The sequence below is a fragment of the Odocoileus virginianus genome, chromosome 12, assembly GCF_023699985.2.
Source record: "Odocoileus virginianus isolate 20LAN1187 ecotype Illinois chromosome 12, Ovbor_1.2, whole genome shotgun sequence".
Classification (NCBI taxonomy): domain Eukaryota; kingdom Metazoa; phylum Chordata; class Mammalia; order Artiodactyla; family Cervidae; genus Odocoileus; species Odocoileus virginianus.
The window spans coordinates 39,120,773-39,140,407 of record NC_069685.1 but is presented as its reverse complement, the minus strand read 5'-3'; the positions used below and the strand labels follow the sequence as shown (position 1 = coordinate 39,140,407).

The 19,635-nt window shown below is 38.9% G+C and overlaps 1 protein-coding gene across 3 annotated transcripts in view; it reads left to right on the top strand.

Moving 5' to 3' along the window:
- The first annotated feature begins 1,729 nt into the window (after positions 1-1,729).
- The window catches only part of GLRB (glycine receptor beta), a 93,806-nt gene continuing 75,900 nt past the window's right edge, over positions 1,730-19,635 (top strand). Inside the window, exons 1-2 of one of the 3 annotated variants that reach the window (XM_070474942.1) lie at positions 1,730-1,896; positions 3,623-3,773. In XM_070474942.1, coding sequence (XP_070331043.1) covers positions 3,652-3,773 — 122 coding nt within the window. In that variant the 5' untranslated portion in view covers positions 1,730-1,896; positions 3,623-3,651. Of the gene's footprint in view, positions 1,897-1,935; positions 2,070-2,122; positions 2,186-3,622; positions 3,774-19,635 lie in introns of those variants that run through there. The other 2 variants (XM_070474943.1, XM_070474944.1) reach the window with 2 other exon arrangements.

The following is a 19,635-nucleotide window of genomic DNA, read 5'->3' as shown; positions in this document are numbered from 1 at the left end:
GAATTTGAGCAAACTCTGGGAGATAGTGAACGACAGGGAGGCCTGGCATGCTACAGTCCATGGTGTTGCAAAGTTAGACATGACTTAGTGACTGAACAACAACAGCAACAAAAATATATTTTCTACCCATAGCAATCTACAGATTCAATGGCATTCCTTTCAAAGTACCCAAGACATTTTCTTAGAACTCTAATAACAGTTCTAATGTTTGTATGAAATCATGAAAGATCCCAAATAGCCAAATCAATCTTCTGAAAGAAGAACAAAGTTGGCGGTAGCACACTTCCATGCTAAGAATAGTATTACAAAGCTATAGCAATCAAAACAGTATGGTACTGGCAGGAAAACAGACACATAGACTAACAGAGTAGACTAGAGAACATGGAAATAAATCCACACATGAATGAGTGAATTAATCTATGACAAAGGAGACAAGAATACACAACGCAGAACAGACAGTCTCTCTGATAAGTGGTGTTGGGAAAACTGGACAGCTATATGCAAAGGAATGAAACTAGAACATTTTCTCATACTACATACGAAAACAAACTGAAAATGGATTAAAGATGTAAATTTAAGACCTGAAACTATACAATTCTGAGAAGAAAACACAGGAAGTATGCTCTTTGACATTGGTCTCAGCAATATCTTTTGGATCTCCTGTAGCAAAGGTAAATAAGTAAATAAGACCTAGTTAAACTAAAAAGCTCTTGCAAAACAAAGGAAACCATCAACAAAAACAAAAAGGCAATCTATTGAATGGAAGAAAATATTTGCAAATGGTATGTCCAGTAAGGAATTAACCTCTAAAACATAGAACTTATACAACTCAATATCAAAAAACAAACAACCCAGTCAAAAAATGAGCAGAAGACTCAAGAATGCATTTTCTAAGGAAGACATACCAACGGCCATCAGACTCATGAAAAAATACCCAACATCACTAATCATCAGGGAAATGCAAAACAAAACCACAATTAGCTGTCACCTCACACCTGTCAGAACAGCAGTCATCAAAACACACGGGAACTAGTAAGTGTTGGTGAGGACAGGTAGGAAAGGGATTCTTTGTGCACTGTGGGTGGGAATGTAAACTGGTACAGCCACTATGGAGGATGCATAAAAATTAAAAAAAAAAGAACAGATGATACCATATGACCCAGAAATTTCACCCTTGAGTATCTATCTGAAGAAAATTCATAAAAATACATGCACCTCAATGTTCATAGTAGCATTATTTACAAATGCCAAGATATGAGTCAACTTGTGTCCAAGATTGTATGGTTTTACTGATTCTGATCAATTTCAGCATGCTTAAAATGATAAGGCTTAGAGAAATTGTAAAAAAGACTGGAGAGGAAGTTAGATGCCAGGAGACCATAAAAATGATAGTCACAGAGTCTGTGGTCTGCTTAATTCTCAGAAGGTCATTTGTTGTTTGTTTTTTGTTGCTAGTGGTAAAAAATAGACTCTAACGGATTCCAGCTCCTTGAAAGGTTTTTCCTTTCGAACTAACCCAGCTGTCCCCCGCGCCCTGTCCCCATCGGGGACCCCCCGTCCCCATCTTCTTTAGCCCCTGGTGGGGACTGCATTCCTCCACTCAAGAGGCCGGAAGGGGACACGCGCGCAGCCGGGACACCTCTGCAGTCCCGCCCGGCCCACCTCTGGCCACGCTCTGGCTGTGCCGCGGGCCCCGCAGCGCCCAGACCGCACCGGCGCGGACACCACGGCGCAGGCTCCTCGGCCCGAGCAGGCGCGTCAGCCCATCGCGGGAACGCGGGGACGGGGGCGCGAGGACGGGGACGCGGCCGCTCCCCCCAGCCCCGGCCCGCCCCCCCGCACCGGCGCGTCCGGAGGAGCGCGCGTCCTCCCGGGGCTGCGGGAGGGGCGCCTCAGGTAAGTCGGCTCCGGGAGAAGGGGCGGCGCGGGGGTCCAGGGATGCGCACCTCTGCGGCAAGGCCTGGCGGGGGCACCGGGCACTGCGGCGGCGGCGGCGGCGCGAGGAGGAGGACGAAGAGGAGGAGGAGGCGAGAGCATCCCTGGTGGCGGCGGCGAGCGCATCCCCGCGGGTCAGCGGTGTGGGTGTGCTCGGCTGAGGGATGCGGGCAGCGGAGAATCAGAGGCGCAGTTGGCGTCCTTTGGTCTGCAGGGGTCCCTCAGTCCCTGCAGCCAGCCCCTTCGGAAGGTGGGAGGTGGATACAGAGAGACAGGGTGGAATTTCTCCACCCTCAGACCTCCAGGAGGGCCTCGGGGCTCCTGGGGCTGAGTGGGCAAAGACGTGGGCACAGTACCTGCGGCCTTGGGCAAAGGTGTCTGCACCAGATGTCCCCCTGCGCTGGGGCGTCGGGGGAGGGGGAGGACGTCTAGTGTTGCCAGTTGACTGAGGGCAGCTGTGGGCCTGATAAGTCCCCTCTGTCGTGTCTTTAGGAGAAAGACCAGGGAGGAAGTCCTTACTGCTTGCCTAGGGACTGTGAAGAATAAATGTGGGAAAATAAGAGTTCCTAGGAAGAAGATAGGTGGAAAACACGCCACAGGAGAAGCAAAATTATGAGGAGTTGGGAATCAACTTAATGTTGAGAAAAAGGCCAGTCTCATACTCTGCAGGAAACAAGGAAGAAGAAACAGTTTATGGTGTGGGAATGAAGGATGCGGAAGAGATTTAAATAGTCCAGTGTTTAGAAGATGCTTCAAGTTTTTGTTGTTGCATCAGATAGGCAAGAATGTAATTCTCTTGGAGCATGAAAAATGTTGTTAAAATATGGCTAAGAAGATTATTTGAAGGAATCTGACTATGTTTGCTAATTTATTTCTTGCAATGTTGCCTAGAATTTCTAGAGTCAGAAATCATCTATTGAATGATAAGTGTTAGTACCATCTGAGTAGGAAAGGAGAATGCTGACTTAAAATATTATGCACTTTCCTTTTTTGGGTAAAAGATAACTTGCAAATTTAATGTATATAAATAAAGACCTTGAATTTAGAGGGTGAAACTTTGATACTATTTTTTTCTTTTATTTCTGTTAGTCCTTTAATAATTAGAATTAACTTTTTCCTTGAGAATAGTTTCTATTATTTTTGAAAAAAATATACATGCAAAAGTCAAAGAACAGAAGAAATTTTAAAAATAAAACATAAATTTAAATGTACTGACACAATCTTAACACCTTGTAAACATCTTTCCAGTTATCTTTCTAAGCATGTATTGATACACTGTAATTCAGTATCAATTTACAATTTTATAATTTTACATACTTACTTTTTACTCCTCACGGAGGTCTTATTTTCTATGAAGTATTTTTTAAACTAACTTTTACAATGAAACCATCACAGAACATCACAAAATATATAGTAAGGTGCAATGACAGAGATGCAATTGACAGAGTTTTTCTTTCAAGGAAGAAAAAGAAGAATAGAAACTTTTGCCAAGTATAATATATTTAGTAAGCTTAAAATATGACAAAGTCTTCATGTTTGTGCATGTGTGGAAGACAGATGTTTGCCAGGAGTAGTGAGAATATGATGTACAAGCGCCCTGTCCATGAGTAATAGTCATGACCCTAAAAGAGTCATGTAATTGTCATTTGTCTCATGAATGTAAATATCTTCTTGTTCTTTCTTGTAGATCCATCTTCTGAAATTTAAATTTTCAAGATGAAGTTTTTATTGGCAGTGGCCTTTTTTATTTTAATTTCCTTGTGTATTGAAGAAGCCTACTCAAAAGAAAAGTCTTCAAAGAAAGGGAAGGGGAAAAAGAAGCAGTACCTGTGTCCATCGTATGTCCTTCATGTCTTATATTCTTATACAGAGAGATGTTATTGCATTTTTATCGAACTAAAGTGGTTTATTGAAACACATGTCGTCAGGACTATCCCAATCAGAATATGTACCCATTTATTTCATAGGTAGAAAGTGACAGAGTGAAGAAGGCTTTAGTATGTGCAAGCTAATTCTCAGCTTTCAGGTGAAAATAGTAGAATTTTATCAAGTTTTGTTCATGCCCTGGACTTACATAATTTTATACATCTTTTATAAAAGTCATGAAAAAAGTTATTTCTTTCTTGCCCTGAATTCTTTGGACACTGAGATTCTGTGTTTTGAGCAAGTACCAGTTCCGAAAGTTGACGTTTTAGAAACCACTCCTAAAAATGAATATTCGTTAAAAAATCAGATAGCTGGACTATAATTTTAAGGTCTATTTAATTCATATTAATGCATGGCAGGAGAAAATTCACATGGTAGATCAGTTTCCCATTTCAGTGTATTTTTTTGGTAAAAGATATATATTAGGAAATAAGGATATTTCTCAGAAAATGTCATTAACTTTTAAGTTACTTGTAAAAAAAATCTAAGTCCAATTCCCACTCCCTCCCCACTCAGAAAAAACCAGCAAGGTTTGTGGTTTGGACTCCATTTTGTAAAATAAAGAGTTAATATTACTGGTGAATAATAGTATATAAATAAATAACCTTCACAAAATGTGTGCTTTTAGGTAGTAATGTTACAATGTATGCAGTTATCTGGAATAAAAATTAGTTTGCTGATACTGGTTATTTTTACATTAAGATTTCTTAAGTGCCATATTGATCTGGGGTAACATTATTCCAGCATCATCATTATTTAAATATAGATTAGTTTCATAGATGTTCCATAAAAATTTTTAAGGTACATTTTGGGAAGTGTACTTTTTAAAGGAAAGATATTAGAGTTTGTATTCAGGGTGGATGTGTGTATGAATATGTGAGACAGAAGTTCCGGGGCTGGTATGGTGACCCACATAAAGCCTTGTCATGCATAAATCTCCCTGTTAAGCAATACCTCCTGGTTTACAACTATAACAGTTCTGCTTATTCCAGTCTACACAGTCTGATGTCAGGCTGGGTTCTGGGTGTGAGCGGATGGCCCCATCTGCTTGGCTGAGTGTTACCTCCTGCCTCTTTCACTCATCTTCACTGATACAGTTTCTGTGCAACAGCCGGAAGATGAGCATTTTAGGGAACTGGACATGGTCAGGCCTTACTCTTCCCAAGCAAAAGGACACCTTGTCTTGTTTTGGATCTTGTTTATATTAACCTTTTATTTGATAAATCATAGCATATTGACATGAACTGTTGCATTTGTTTTATAGTCCTGGTGATTCTGTTTATGCAGTCAAGCCATCTGTGATCATGGAGGAAGCTGATAGGAATCCTGTCTCCCTGCCCCTCCCCCACCCAGGCCCCCCATCAAATGTCATGAACCAGAGTTCTGAATATGGCAACTGCAAGCTTTATAACTATTGTGTATCTTATAAGATCTTTCAGAGGGCATCCTGAACGCATAGGTGGTAAAGAATCTGCCTGCAATGCAGGAGACCCTGTTTGATTCCTGGGTCGGGAAGATCCCCTGGAGAAGGGAATGGCTACCCACTCCAGTATTCTGGCCTGGAGAACCCCATGGACAGAGGAGCCTGGCAGGCTGCAGTCCATGGGGTCGCAAAGAGTCGGACACAACTGAACAACTTTCACACTTACCCCTTCCCAGAATTATTCTATTGCTCAGGGCTTCCCTGGTGGCTCAGATGGTAAAGAATTTGCCTGCGGTGCAGGAGACCCAGGTTCGATCTCTGGGTTGGGAAGATCTCCTGGAAAAGGGAATGGCTACCCACTCCAATATTCTTCCTGGAGAATTCCATGGATGGGGCAGCCTGGCGGGCTGCAGTCCCTAGGGTTGCAAAGAGTTGGACAAGACTGAACAACTGAACAGACACACATAAACTGACTGTATATGCTTAGGGTGTCTACAGTTAAGACAGATTTCTAAAGTTAAATCTGATAGATAAAGAGTGAAACGCGGAAGGTTCTCTTTGGCACATATGGTAATCTCTAAGTGGAAGGCCCAATATATACCTGGTGAGCCCGTATCACAGTATTTTAGATATGTTGAGAAATCTATCTCAGCCACAGTAGGTGGTCAAATTTTGTCAAATGTTGATTATATTGCTTACTTTTGTGTAATAATAATGAGACTAAATAAAGCTTTATTAACAGCTGCCATAGTGATGCTACCCCAAATCCATCTTATTAAAAAGTAGATGTACTTTGGAGAGTTAGATTGATATAGTTTTTCTTTGAGCATTTTATAAAGAATTTTGATTTTAAGTGATCACTAAACCTCTGAAGACTAAGGTTTTTTTTTTCTGGCTATTATTGGATCCACTATATTAAATTTCTTTGAACATTCAGATTGGGAATCTCGGTTATAATAATGGGCTGATAAAGACTATGCAAGTTATTTGTATTTCATGTGGTTCAGTTTGCCCATCTTGTGTAAGTTGATCAAGCATTAATTATCTTGACTGAGAGGAGTATTTGAGATCACAAAACCAAAAAGTTAGGTAGGCTACTGTATACTCTTCAATATGGTGAAATTTGCCCAGTGATATTTTGATTTATTTAAACTTTTTGGGGGATATAGTTGAGGAATGGAGTTGGATGGATATATGCAGTTAATGTGTTGTGTAAGTGTAGCAAACATAAGCAAACACTTCCTATTTACTCTTCTAATGTTTCCCTCCAAAGATTAGAAATAAGGGGAAAAATGTTTTCAAATGTAGAAAAAATAAAGAACTTAGAGCTCTTCATATTCTAGGTCAGCGTGAAGCTTGAATTTATGATGAACTTCTCGTGGCTTTTTATTATTTTTTTAACCTACATTGTGTTGAGAAGCTTGACAATCATAAATTTATGCCATTATTCATTTTTTATGGTATGTAATGAAAGCAGCAGTACCAGGTTGACCAACTACCTGATAAATTTAAGTTAAAAATTTTCAGAAATTTAGTATCTATTAATAAATATAAAATAAACTTAAAATTAGAAAATATGTTTTAGATTAAGTCCTTGGACACTGTTTAGCTTTCTCTTTTACAGGTTGAATTTTACGTAGATCTTAATCTCTTGGTCTTATTTCCTATATATTCTGCCTCACTGGTTGTGTCCAAATCTCTGACTGTAACTCCATCCATTCACCATTAACTCCTCAGGCTCTGATTTGAGCTCAGACCTCGCTTGGCTCATGCCATACTCATACATCCAGCTTTTCTATTAGTACCTGGTTATCCCAGATTGATCTTAAAATTCCTTTTAAAGTGATAAAAACCAAGTATTGAAACTCTCCCCACCCTCTCCCAAAGTGGTGTTTTCATTTGCATTCTTTTCCATCCAAGCTCAGATCTTTAAGATTACCTGGGACCCTCTGCCTACCTTAGCTCCTCAAATCCAGTCGTCACCCAGACTCCAAGGTCAGAGTCTGCACAATGTTGGGAGCGTGTCAGTCATTCCCATCCCTATCATGAGTCTGCTTTCTCTCCTCCTCTCACCCATTTGCCTGTATTAGTCTCCATTCACTGTATTAGTCTCCTTGCTTCTTGTCCTCCATCAATTCCTACCCCACATCAATCTTGGAGTGTATTTTCTTCAGTCTACTCAAGTCATTCTAATGCTTAGAGCCCTTTTAGGGATATCATAGCCTTCTGGAAAAGGTTCTCATTTCTTGGCACAGAACTCCTGCTGAACTGGCCTCTGACTCCCCCAGCTCTATCTCCCCATCCAGCCCACACCCTTACTCAAGTCTCATACACACTTGATGTTTCAGACCTCTGAAACATTCTTCCATTTTGCCAAAGTGCCAGAGGTTTCCTTCTTTCATTGACTTCTGTCTCAGTGTTCTTATTCAAGTCCATAGCTGCAAATACCACGTTTTCACTGTTGACTTCTACATCTGTATGTCCAGCCCAGATATGTCGAGAGAGCGCCACACCCACACATCCAACATTTCGATCTGACTGTTCTATAATGACCTCAAACTCAATTCAACACAAACCTTGCTGCTTGCTCTGGGAAGCCTTTCCTAAGCCTAACAATCTGATTTCTATAGTCACACTCTCTTCCTTTGTGGTTGCCTAATTGCCTGTCCCATTTATAAGGCTATCTGATGACATCACCTGTAATTGCCTGCTTTGCCCACTAGACTGTAAACTCCTTGAGGGCAGCATCTTACTGACTGGGTCACGAGAGATCAACATAATGCCAGGTACAAAATGTACATGGAGCAAACATTTGTTTAAAAAATGAATACAAACATCAGATCTTTGAATGACTTATGTCATTGTATCTAGATTTTGTTACAGTGCTGGAAAATAATTTATAGATCTCTGTGAACAGTATTTAGACATATAGTCTGAGTATAGGGAAAATTAGTTAACAGCTAGGTAGCTAGTACAGTGTTTCAACCTGCATGATGTTTCCTGATGAAAGTTTGGCCTCGTCGTGTTAAACATCTTACCAATGACTTTGTACAAATAAGATTGTACAAAGGAAACACTCAAATGAAATAGATGGTCGATACGTGAGATAGAATTAGGATCCAATATGGTCTTGAACAGCCAGAGTGAGGGGCTGAATCTAACAAAACTGAAGTATAAACTGCACTTTGTTTCAGAAAACATGTGTCCAAGTATATAGAATGGGGAAAGCATAGCTTGGTAGAGAGAAAATGGAAAAAATGTTAGATACTATTAATATTGTTTTAAAAAAAAAGAAAGTGAAAGTTGCTCTGTTGTGTCTGACTCTTTGTGACTCTATGGACTGCAAGGCCAGAATACTGGAGTGGATAGCTGTTCCCTTCTCCAGGGAATCTTCCTGACTCTGGAATTGAACCAGGATCTCCTGCATTGCAGGTAAATTCTTTCCCACCTGAGCTACCAGGGAAGCCCTATTTATAATATATTAATATTGTAACCAGTATATTAACATTGTAACCGTGATACAGATGAAGCATTATGTAACATAATATAGTATAATAGAGTAGAATAGTATATTAGAATATACATGATACAGACGAGTAACTATATACTTTATCTTTCCATATCTTTCTCAGCTGTATATAACTATATTTAGTTACTTAAGAAATCAGTGTTAATATTTTACTAATTCTGTGTTAAACCTATTACTTCACTTAAAAGAATTCAGTTATTTAGAGCAAGTTTTACAGAGATTTCTGTACTGTGCTAGTTGGTACTTTCAGGGGAGAGAAATAAGAATAGTTGAGGTAATTACCATAATGTCATATTTGGAAGAGCTAAAAGAACTGAGGTATTTGACAGTTGTCTTCAATTTTTGACAAATTGTGATTTAGATGAGAAAGTCTTTGCTGCTTGGCACCAATAGTTAAAACAAGGACTAATGAGTAGAAGACACGAGGAGAGATATTTTTGGCTCCAAATTACGAAGAATTTTCTAATAGCAGTCTGCCAGATATAATTGCCTAGGCAGGGAGATAGTGGAGTTCCCAGTCACTCCAAGCACTCAGCCATGGGGGATAATTGCTTGGCGGCCTATTTTGTAGCAAGTTTGAGCATTGAATAAGTGGTTAGGCCAGATGGCAGTATTTATGGACATTTCAGTTTGTGAAATTTTAAAGATTCTTCGATTCTAATATATTATATGTGATGATAGCCTTATGACTATCTAATAGTAGAATGATACAGTATCATCTTTTAAAAATTTTATCTCCATCCAGACTTAAATAGATCAGCTGCTATTTTTGGTGCATTGTCTTGGAAAGCTCTACCATATGAAATAAATATATCTTGGTCTAATAATAAGGGCTTAACAACTTTCAGTGGTAGCATTTCTTCTTGAAATTTCATGAGTAATCATTTTTTTTTGAGAATCTTTTAAAACCACACAATCTTCTCTTTTCTGAAATAAATGTGTTAAACTACTATTAATTTCAAGAAATAGTGATTGAAAGATGACAAATATAAATTATCTAATGAATGCCTGCCATAATTGAAAAGAAGGAGGCATAGATTTATAGATTTGTATTTATATCTCTATTGTATATGAAACCAGAACTTTCTAAAATATACTTTCCGAATTCTTGATTGAATAAGCAAAAACAAAACAAAATAGAACTATCACAACCAAAACCAAAACATGATTTGTCGTGTTTATTTGTGCTCATGGCAGACATAATAACACTTTTTAATACTGAATTTGGCCAGATCATAACCTCTTGGTACATACTACCTCTTTTGGCATCACTGAGTTAGGGAACCTACTGTTGATGAAGGACTGTTTGAATTTCACCTACTCGCTCACAATAGGTGTAACTAATATGCTTGCAATCTACATTTGAAATCCCCTTTCTTGGGCCTCCCTGATAGCTTAGTTGATAAAGAATCCACCTGCAATGCAGGAGACCCTGGTTTGATTCCTGGGTCTGGAAGATCCTCTGGAGAAGGGATAGGCTACCGACTCCAGTATTGTTGGGTTTCCCTTGTGGCTCAGCTGGAAAAGAATCCGCCTGTGGTGTAGGAGACCTGTGTTCGATCCCTGAGTTGGGAAGATCCCCTGGAGAAGGGAAAGGCTACCCACTCCAGTATTCTGGCCTGGAGAATTCCATGGACTGTATAGTCTATGGGATCGCAAGGAGTCGGACACGACTGGACGACTTTCACTTCTCCCATTTTGGGCCTGTGCTTCTATCTTAGGTGTGAAGAAGCAATATAAAAAGCCCTTAATTGATACTTGATGTGGGTTGCTGTTATTTCTGAGTGTGTGGTTGTGTTTGCATGTTTTTATTTTATCTTCTTAGTGATCTTTCTGTCAAACTCTTGGTGCATGCATGCTTAGTCATCTCCTACTCTTTGCGAATCGATGGACTGTAGCCCACTAGGCTCCTCTGTCCTTGGGATTCTCCAGGCAAGAATACTGGAGTGGGTTACCATTTCCTCCTCCAGGGGATCTTCCTGACCCAGGGATTGAACCCATATCTCCTGTGTCTCCTACATTAGCAGGCAGATTATTTACCACTGAGCCACCTGGGAAGCCCTCAAGCTGTTGGCACTGTAGCTTTAAAATCATGGCATAAAGATTTATGGTTCTCTCTGTGTGTAGTGGGAAACAATATGACTTTTTTTTTTTTTTTACTAGTTCACAGTCTGAGAAAGTTGTGTTTGTATAAATGTGTTCGAGAATTTGTTATCTCTTTGAGAGAGCTATCGTACCATTTAATGATAGCATCTGTGTACTCCGTTCTGTGTAGTAAGGAGGGTTGGGTTATTGTGAATAATTAAAGCCATCATGTGTTTTCTAAATAATGTTAGCCATTTTCTTCCTATTCTGATTTTCTTGCCTACTATTCATTAATAGTAATTAATTCTATTAATATAATGGGCTGATTTTTGTTCTATTTTATAACTACCTAATGGGAATGTTCAAGATAAATACATTGGCAAGAAAAATGAAATGCTGATTTATAAAGAATATGGAGAGCCTGTACAATGGATGCAATTGAAAATTGCCTATGTTATTATCACTGTAACGAAGTAGAACAAATTTTCCATCGATGGGCAGTTACGTATTTTCTTACTAGCTATTGAACAGTTCTAATTTAATGGCATGCTATTATTTTGCAGTCAGTTGAATTAATGATCTTCTTTTTACAAATAATTCCCTAGGTTTTAAAATAAGCTTCTTCATTATTTTAGTTATTTGGGCATGAAACTTAAATGGAACCTGTTTTCTCTTAAAGTGATCTCCTATATCTGTCCTATTCATTGCATCTGTGCTTACCATCATGTTCAACATATCTGCTGCAATCACTTTGTACTTATTTACTGTATTTTTCTCTGCTCATTATTATTCACCTTATATATTGTTTCCATTTTCATCTTGTTAATCTTATGTTCCAGACCCACAGTGTTGTCTTATTCCTTCATGGATCCGGAGCAGACTCTTCACTATGATTTTCAGAGGCCTCTCTGATTTACATGCAGAACTTAGTATAAAACTACTTTCTTATCTCAGAAAGGCCAGTCTGTCATTATGCCAGTCTGCCACTTATGCTTAGACAGGCTTTTGGTTAGGATGACAACTTCCTGCTTAATCTATGCAGTCCTTCCAGGCACATCTCAGATATTAGCTTGCTTTATGAAATTAAAAAAAATTATTTTATATTGGAGTATAGTTGATTAACAATCTTGTGTTAGTTTTAGGTGTACAGCAAAGTGACTTAGACATATGTATGTGTATGTATTAGGTCTCCTACATTGTAGGCAGATGCTTTTACTGTCTGAAGCACCAGGAAAGTCATGTGTATATATATATATATATGTATATATATATACATATATATATATATAATATATCCCTTTTCAAATTATTTTCCCATTTAGATTACTACAGAATATTGAGTATAGTTCTCTGTGCTATACATGAGGTCCTTGTTTATTTTATATATAGTCGTATTGTTCATATCAAACTCCCAATTTATCTCTCCTCCTACCTTTCCCCTGGGTAACCATGTTTGTTTTCTATGTCTATGAGTGAATTTCTGTTTTGTAAATAAGTTCATCATATTACCTTGCCTTATGAAACTTGTAAAATGATTAGAAATTTCCATTGAGAAAAGTATTAATACAAATTAATCGCATGCTGAGGTTGTTAATAAATTGAGTTCTTGGACCTTGATAGAAATACAGTGTTTAGATAGAAAAGCGTGTAATTTCCTGGTGCGTATATCATAACTGTAAACTTGTGTGGAATTCTGGCTGTTTATGAGGGTTGGATTTACATGAGAATTTTTTCCAAGAATCATGATCAGGGTTTGCTGGAACATGAAAGTCTGTGGTTTGGTCAATTGTACTCTGAGTTGTTTTCTTTAAGAATAGATGAGGAGTTTGTATTTAGACCTCAAGTTACAGAACCAGACCAAAGAGAGAAGCATAGAAGAAGACATTTCAATTTTATACTTTTCAGTTTAGGATATAACTATCCAAAGAAAAAATGAATTTCCTTGGGAGGTTCTTTGTCACCAGAGTGATGAACATGCTTGGCTAGGGACCACACCCAGATCAAGCATCACTGGGAAGTTTGATTAGACTTTATGATTAAAACCAAAATTAAACTTCTTGATCTTTTAGAATCCTTTTTGTTCATCTTGTATGTTTTGATACTTGATTAGATTTAATATTTTTACTCTTTCTATGATACCTTTTATTTTCTGATTGAAATGTTTCTATTATATTAACTCTTTAGCTAAATTACAAATACTTGAGATGGTGCACTCTCTCCACTTTCATTATATAATATACACTTTTCACTTAGTGTAAATGAAGCTCTTATGCAAAGAATTCTGATGTAGGCAGAATATATATATATAGAAATATATATATACTTTATGAAATACATATATACTTTATGAAAGTGTATGTGTATATATAAATACAGTTCCTCTATATAGTTTAATATATAGAATATAGATATGAATATGAAACTATATGTAGTTTCATATGAAATTATATATATATAGTTTCATATTCTGCCTACTTCAGAGTTCTTTGTATTTGAGCTCTGTTTGTATTAATACTTGATCAAATGGAATCAAACAGGTGACTAAGTATATAGAAAAATCATAAATTAATCATAAATTAATTCAGTGGCTCCCTGGGGCCATATTTAGAGATCAACTTCGAACATGTGCTATTTAAAATTCCCTCTGTATTTCTGCTTAATCTTGATGGAAAAAGCACTGTAATTGGAAAGAGCACTGCTGTATCTCAGAACTGTTGCTGATAGGCTTTATAATTTTCAGTAAGTCATTTATCTTGTTCTCAATTTTCTCATTGCATGATGAAAAATTTCATCTCAGTAGTCTCCTCGTTTCATTTATTTATTCCAACTCTATCTATTGTGATACAATCCAGTTTTACTTATGATTGTTTTTGTACCTTAATATTCAGGGCTATTTTATTTTTTCATCACAATCTTTCTATTTTCTGATTTAGAACCAGTCAAGCCTAAACAATGGAAGGAGAATATACAAAATTCTATTTCTTAAGCAAGTTAATTACTAAGGGATATGATTGCAGATTTGATTTAGCAAAATGTAGATATGTAACTGTCTTCCCAAATTGAAGAATGACATGTGTCCAAGGTGAATTGTCACCGTTCTTAGCTCTATAATCCTTTACAAGTTATAATTATCAGATTGTGGAATTTGACTTACAAACTTATGTCTTGGGTTTGCTTTTTTGTTTTCTTTTGGAGGTGAATACTTTCTGTAATGCAGTAAAGGATGCAGTAGCTTTGCATAGGTCTCCTGTATTCTGCTTATGCTACTACCTGAAAAAGGCACATCACTGCTGCTCTCCTGAGAACAGAGAACTCTTCATAAATGAGTTCCTTTGGCCCTGACGTTTTATGGAAATTTACACATAGAATTCATAAAGCAAATTATTCAAATTTATGTACATATAAATAGCTCCTCTGAGAAATGATGTAAATAGGAAATTACATTTCTCAGAGCTCTGATTGGAATAGTAGCAAAACACTGATTAAATCACTAATAGACTCAGTTAGAAAATGTGAAATATCGACCTGTATTAGTCTTCCTGTGAGAAGACAGTGGTGGGAATTCATGACAATTCGGGATTCAGGGAAGTTTAGGACTCGGAGCCTGAGAGTAACCAAATAGAATAGGCCCACCTTTAATGATTGGATTTGCAGTCTTTTGTGCCTCACTGTTCAGCTCTGAGTTACACCATGGACCTTGCGGCTGAGACAGCCCCAAGGTCTTATTGCAACACTCTTTGATATCTCCCAGAAGTTCCAAATTTATTTGATTGGAACGTCTATAATATTTTTATTTCATTTTACAAATGTTGCTTGGAATCTCCGTTGGTTTGTTTTGTGTGTTGATCTCGCCTTGGCTGGGTCTTCATTGCCGCAAGGTCCATGGTGTAACTCAGAGCTGAACAGTTCTTCCATTGAGTGTTCAGGGTTGATTTCCCTTAAGATTAACTGGTTTGATCTCCTTGCTGTCCAAGGGACTCTCATGACTCTTCTCCAGCACCACAGTTCAAAGGCACCAATACTTTGGCATTCTGCCTTCTTTATGATTCAGCTCTCACAACCGTATGTGACCATTGGGAAGACCATAGCCTTGACTATATGGATCATTGTTGGCAGAGTAAAGTTTCTGCTTTTCAACACATTGTCTAGGTTCGTCATAGCTTTCCTGCCAAGAAGCAATCATCTTCTGATTTCATGGTTGCAGTCACCATCTGCAATAATTTTAGAACCCAAGAAGAGGAAATCTGTCACTATGTCTACCTTTTATCTTTCTATTTGCCATGAAGTAATGGGGTCAGGCCAGACTACCTGACCTGCCTCTTGAGAGACCTGTATGCAGGTCAGGAAGCAACAGTTAGAACTGGACATGGAACAACAGACTGGTTCCAAATAGGAAAAGGAGTACATCAAGGCTGTGTATTGTCACCCTGCTTATTTAACTTCTATGCAGAGTAGGGTACATCATGAGAAACAATGGGCTGGAAGAAGCACAAGCTGGAACCAAGATTGCCGGCAGAAATATCAATAACCTCAGATATGCAGATGGCACCACCCTTATGGCAGAAAGTGAAGATGAACTAAAAAGCCTCTTGATGAAAGTGAAAGAAGAGAGTGAAAAAATTGGCTTAAATCTCAACATTCAGAAAATTAAGATCATGGCATCTGGTCCCATCACTTCATGGCAAATAGATAGGGAAACAGTGGAAACAGTGTCAGACTTTATTTTTTTGGGCTCCAAAATCACTGCAGATGGTGAGTGCAGCCATGAAATTAAAAGACGCTTACTCCTTGGAAGGAAAGTTATGACCAACCTAGACAGCATATTAAAAAGCAGAGACATTACTTTGCCAACAAAGGTCTGTCTGGTCAAGGCTATTGTTTTGCCAGTAGTCATGTATGGATGTGAGAGTTGGACTGTGAGGAAAGCTTAGCGCCGAAAAATTGATGCTTTTGAACTATGGTGTTGGAGAAGACTCTTGAGAGTCCCTTGGACTTCAAGGAGATCCAACCAGTCCATCTTAAAGGAGATCAGTCCTGAGTGTTCATTGGAAGGACTGATGCTGAAGCTGAAACTCCAGTACTTTGGCCACCTCATGCGAAGAGTTGACTTATTGGAAAAGACCCTGATGCTGGGAGGGATTGGGGGCGGGAGGAGAAGGGGACGACAGAGGATGAGATGGCTGGATGGCATCACCAACTTGATGGGCATGAGTTTGAGTAAACTCCGGGAGTTGGTGATGGACAGGGAGGCCTGGCGTGCTTTGATTTATGGGGTCGCAAAGAGTTGGACACAACTGAGCGACTGGACTGAACTGAACTGAATAGGGCCAGGTGCCATAATCTTATCTTTTTTCATATTTAGTCTTAAGCCAGCTCGTTCACTGTCCTCCTTCCCCCTCATCACGAGGCACTTTAGGTCCTCTTCACCTTCTGCTATTAGAGTGGTATCATCTGCATATCTGAGGTTGTTGACGTTTCTCCCACCTATCTTGATCCCAGCTTGTAACCCATCCAGCCTGGCATTTCTCATGAGCTGCTCAGCATATAGATTAAACAAACAGGGTGATAGCAGACAGCCCTGTTGTACTCCTTTCTGAATCTTGAACCAATCAGTTATTCCATACATGGTTGTAACTGTTGCTTCTTGATCCACATACAGGTTTCTCAGGAGACGGGTGAGATCGTCTGGTATTCCCATCTCTTTAAGAGTTTTCCACAGTTTATTATGATCCACACAGTCAAAGGCTTTAGCATAGTCAATGAAGCAGGTTGATTTTTTTATTTTTAATTCTCTAGCTTTCTCTATGATCTAGTGAATGCCAGCAATTTGATCTCTGGTTCCTCTTCCTTTTCTAAATCCAGCTTGGACATCTGGAAGTTCCTGGTTCCCATAGTGCTGGAGCCTACCATGCAAGATTTTAAGCATGACCTTACTAACATTGGAGATGAGTGAGATTGTCGGATGGTTAGCACATTCTTTAGTACTACCCTTCTTGGGAATTGGGATGAGGACTGACCTTTTCCAGTACTGTGGCCACTGCTGGGTCTTCTAGATTTGCTGACATATTGAATGCAACACCTTGATGGCATTATTGCTTAGGGTTTTGAGTAGTTCTACTGGAATTCCATCACATCCACTAGCTTTATTAACAGCAGTGCTTCCTAAGACCCACCTGACTTCACTCTTCAGAATGTCTGGCTCTGGGTGACTGACAACAACATCTTTGTCATCCAGTTCATCTAGATCTTTTTTATACAGTTCTTCCATGTGTTCTTTCTATCTCTTCTTGATCTCTTCAGCGTCTACTAGGTCTTTTACCATTTATGTCCTTTATTGTGCTCATCTTTGGGCAAAATGTTCCCTTGATCTTTCCAGTTTTCCTGAAGACATCTCTAGTCTTTCCCCTTCTGTTGTTTTCTTCTAGTTTTATGCACTGTTCATTGAAGAAGGCCTTCTTGTCTCTCTGTGCTTTTCTTTGAAAATCTGCATTTAATTGGACATACCTTTCTCTCTCCCACTTGCTTTTCACTTTTCTTCTTTCTTTAGCTATTTGCAAGGCCTCCTCAGATAACTACTTTGCTTTCTTGCTTTTCTTATTTTTGGGGATGGTTTTGTTCACCACCTCCTGTACAGTATTACAGACATCCATCCATAGTTCTTCAGGCACATTTTTTCCAAGTTCTAATCCCTTTAATCTACTCATTACTTCCTCTTCATATTCTTAGGGGATTTGACTTAAGTTGTATCTGGCTGGCCTAGTGGTTTTCCCCACTTTCTTTAGTTTAAGCCTGAATTTTGCTATGAGAAGCTGATGATCTGAGCCACAGTCAGCTCCAGGTCTTGTTTTTGCTGATTATATGTAGCTTTTCCATCTTTGGCTACACAGAATGTAATCAATTTGATTTCGGTATTGACCATTTGGTGATGTCCACGTGTAAAGTTGTCTCTTGTGTTGTTGAAAAGGAGTATTTGCTATGACCAGTGGCTTCTCTTGGCAGAATTCAGTTAGCCTTTGCCCTGATTTATTTTGTTCTCCGAGGCCAAACTTGCCTATTACTCCAGGTATCTCTTGAGTTCCTACTTTTGCACTCTAATCCCCAGTGATGAATAGAACATCTTTTTTTTGGTGTTAGTTCTAGGAGGTCTTCTAGGTCTTCATAGAACTGATGTAGTTCAGCTTCTTTGGCATCAGTAATAGGGACATAGACTTGACTTTCTGCAATGTTGAATGGCTTGCCTTGGAAACAAACTGAGATCATTCTGTTATTTTTGAGGTTGCACCCAAGTACTGCATTTCAGATTCTTTTGTTGATTATGAGAGCTACTCCATTTCTTTTATGGGATTCTTGCCCACAGTAGTAGATGTAATGGTCATCTGAATTAAAATTGTCCAATCCCGTCCACTTTTGTTCATTGATTCCCAAGATTTTGATGTTTATTCTTACCACTTCCTGCTTGACTACATCCAATGTACCTTGATTCAGTGACCTAATGCTCTAGGTTCATATACAATACTCTTCTTTGCAGCATCAGATTTTACTTTCATCACCAGACATTCTCAACTGAGCATCGTTTCCACTTTGGCCCAGCCACTTCATTCTTTCTGGGGCTATTCGTAGTTCTCCTCCATTCTTCCCTAGTTGCATATTGGACACCTTCCAACCTGGGGGACTCATCTTTCAGTGTCATATCTTTGTCCTTTCATACTGTTCATGAGGTTCTCATGGTAAGTACACTGGGGTGGTTTGCCATTCCCTCCTCCAGTGGATCACGTTTTGTCAGAACTCTCTGCTATGTCCCATCCATCTTGGTTAGCCCTACACGGCATGCCTTGTAGCTTCATCAAATTACACAAGCACCTTGGCCACAACAAAGCAGTGATCCATGAAGAGGGATCACTGAGATCATTCTCAGTTCTAATTCACTATTTTTCCTTTTTTTACTTGAATTTCTTTGAATTACAAAAGCGAGACCTTACTGTTGTAACAAAGGAAGCAGTACAACCTCATTAATTCTCCTATTCACATTGACTCCTGTCACCATTCTGTTTTTTCCTTAATTAATTTATTTATTCATTATTTACTTATTTGTTGCTGTGTGTGAGCTTCCTCTAATTGCAGGAAGCAGGGACTAATCTAGTTTAAGTGCTTAGGTTTCTTTTTCAGTGACTTGTTGCAGAACATGGGCTCTAGGGCACAGGCTCAGTAGTTGTGACACACGGGCTTATTGCCTCATGGCATGTAGAATCTTCCCGGACTAGGGATCGAACATATGTCCCCTACTTTGGCAGGCAGATTCTCAGCCACTGGACCACCAGGGAAGTCCAGTCATTCTGTTTTTTGATGAAGATATTCATTTTGTCCCTTTAAAGAAAATCTGCTAAATTTCTTCTGAGACCTTATAATACTTGACAAGGACTAATGTTTGTCTTCTGTGTCCTGAAATGACCATGTCCCCCACCAGCCCCAATTTGCCTTCCAGCATGCTTCTGCTCTAACTACCCCTGGTTAGACATCTTCCCTGGCTATTCCTTTATGTCTGTCCAGAAATAGTGGGTTTTTCCATATATCCATATCCTCAGTGCTGCTAGAGGTTCATCCTTGGTCCCTTTATCTTCTTAGCACTTTCCCCCTAAGTTCTACGTGTATCTGTGGGTTATGTACACGTCATTATATCCAGGTGTAGTTACTCTTTTGAGTTCCAGTTAATTATTTGTAACTTTCTCTGGACCTCAGA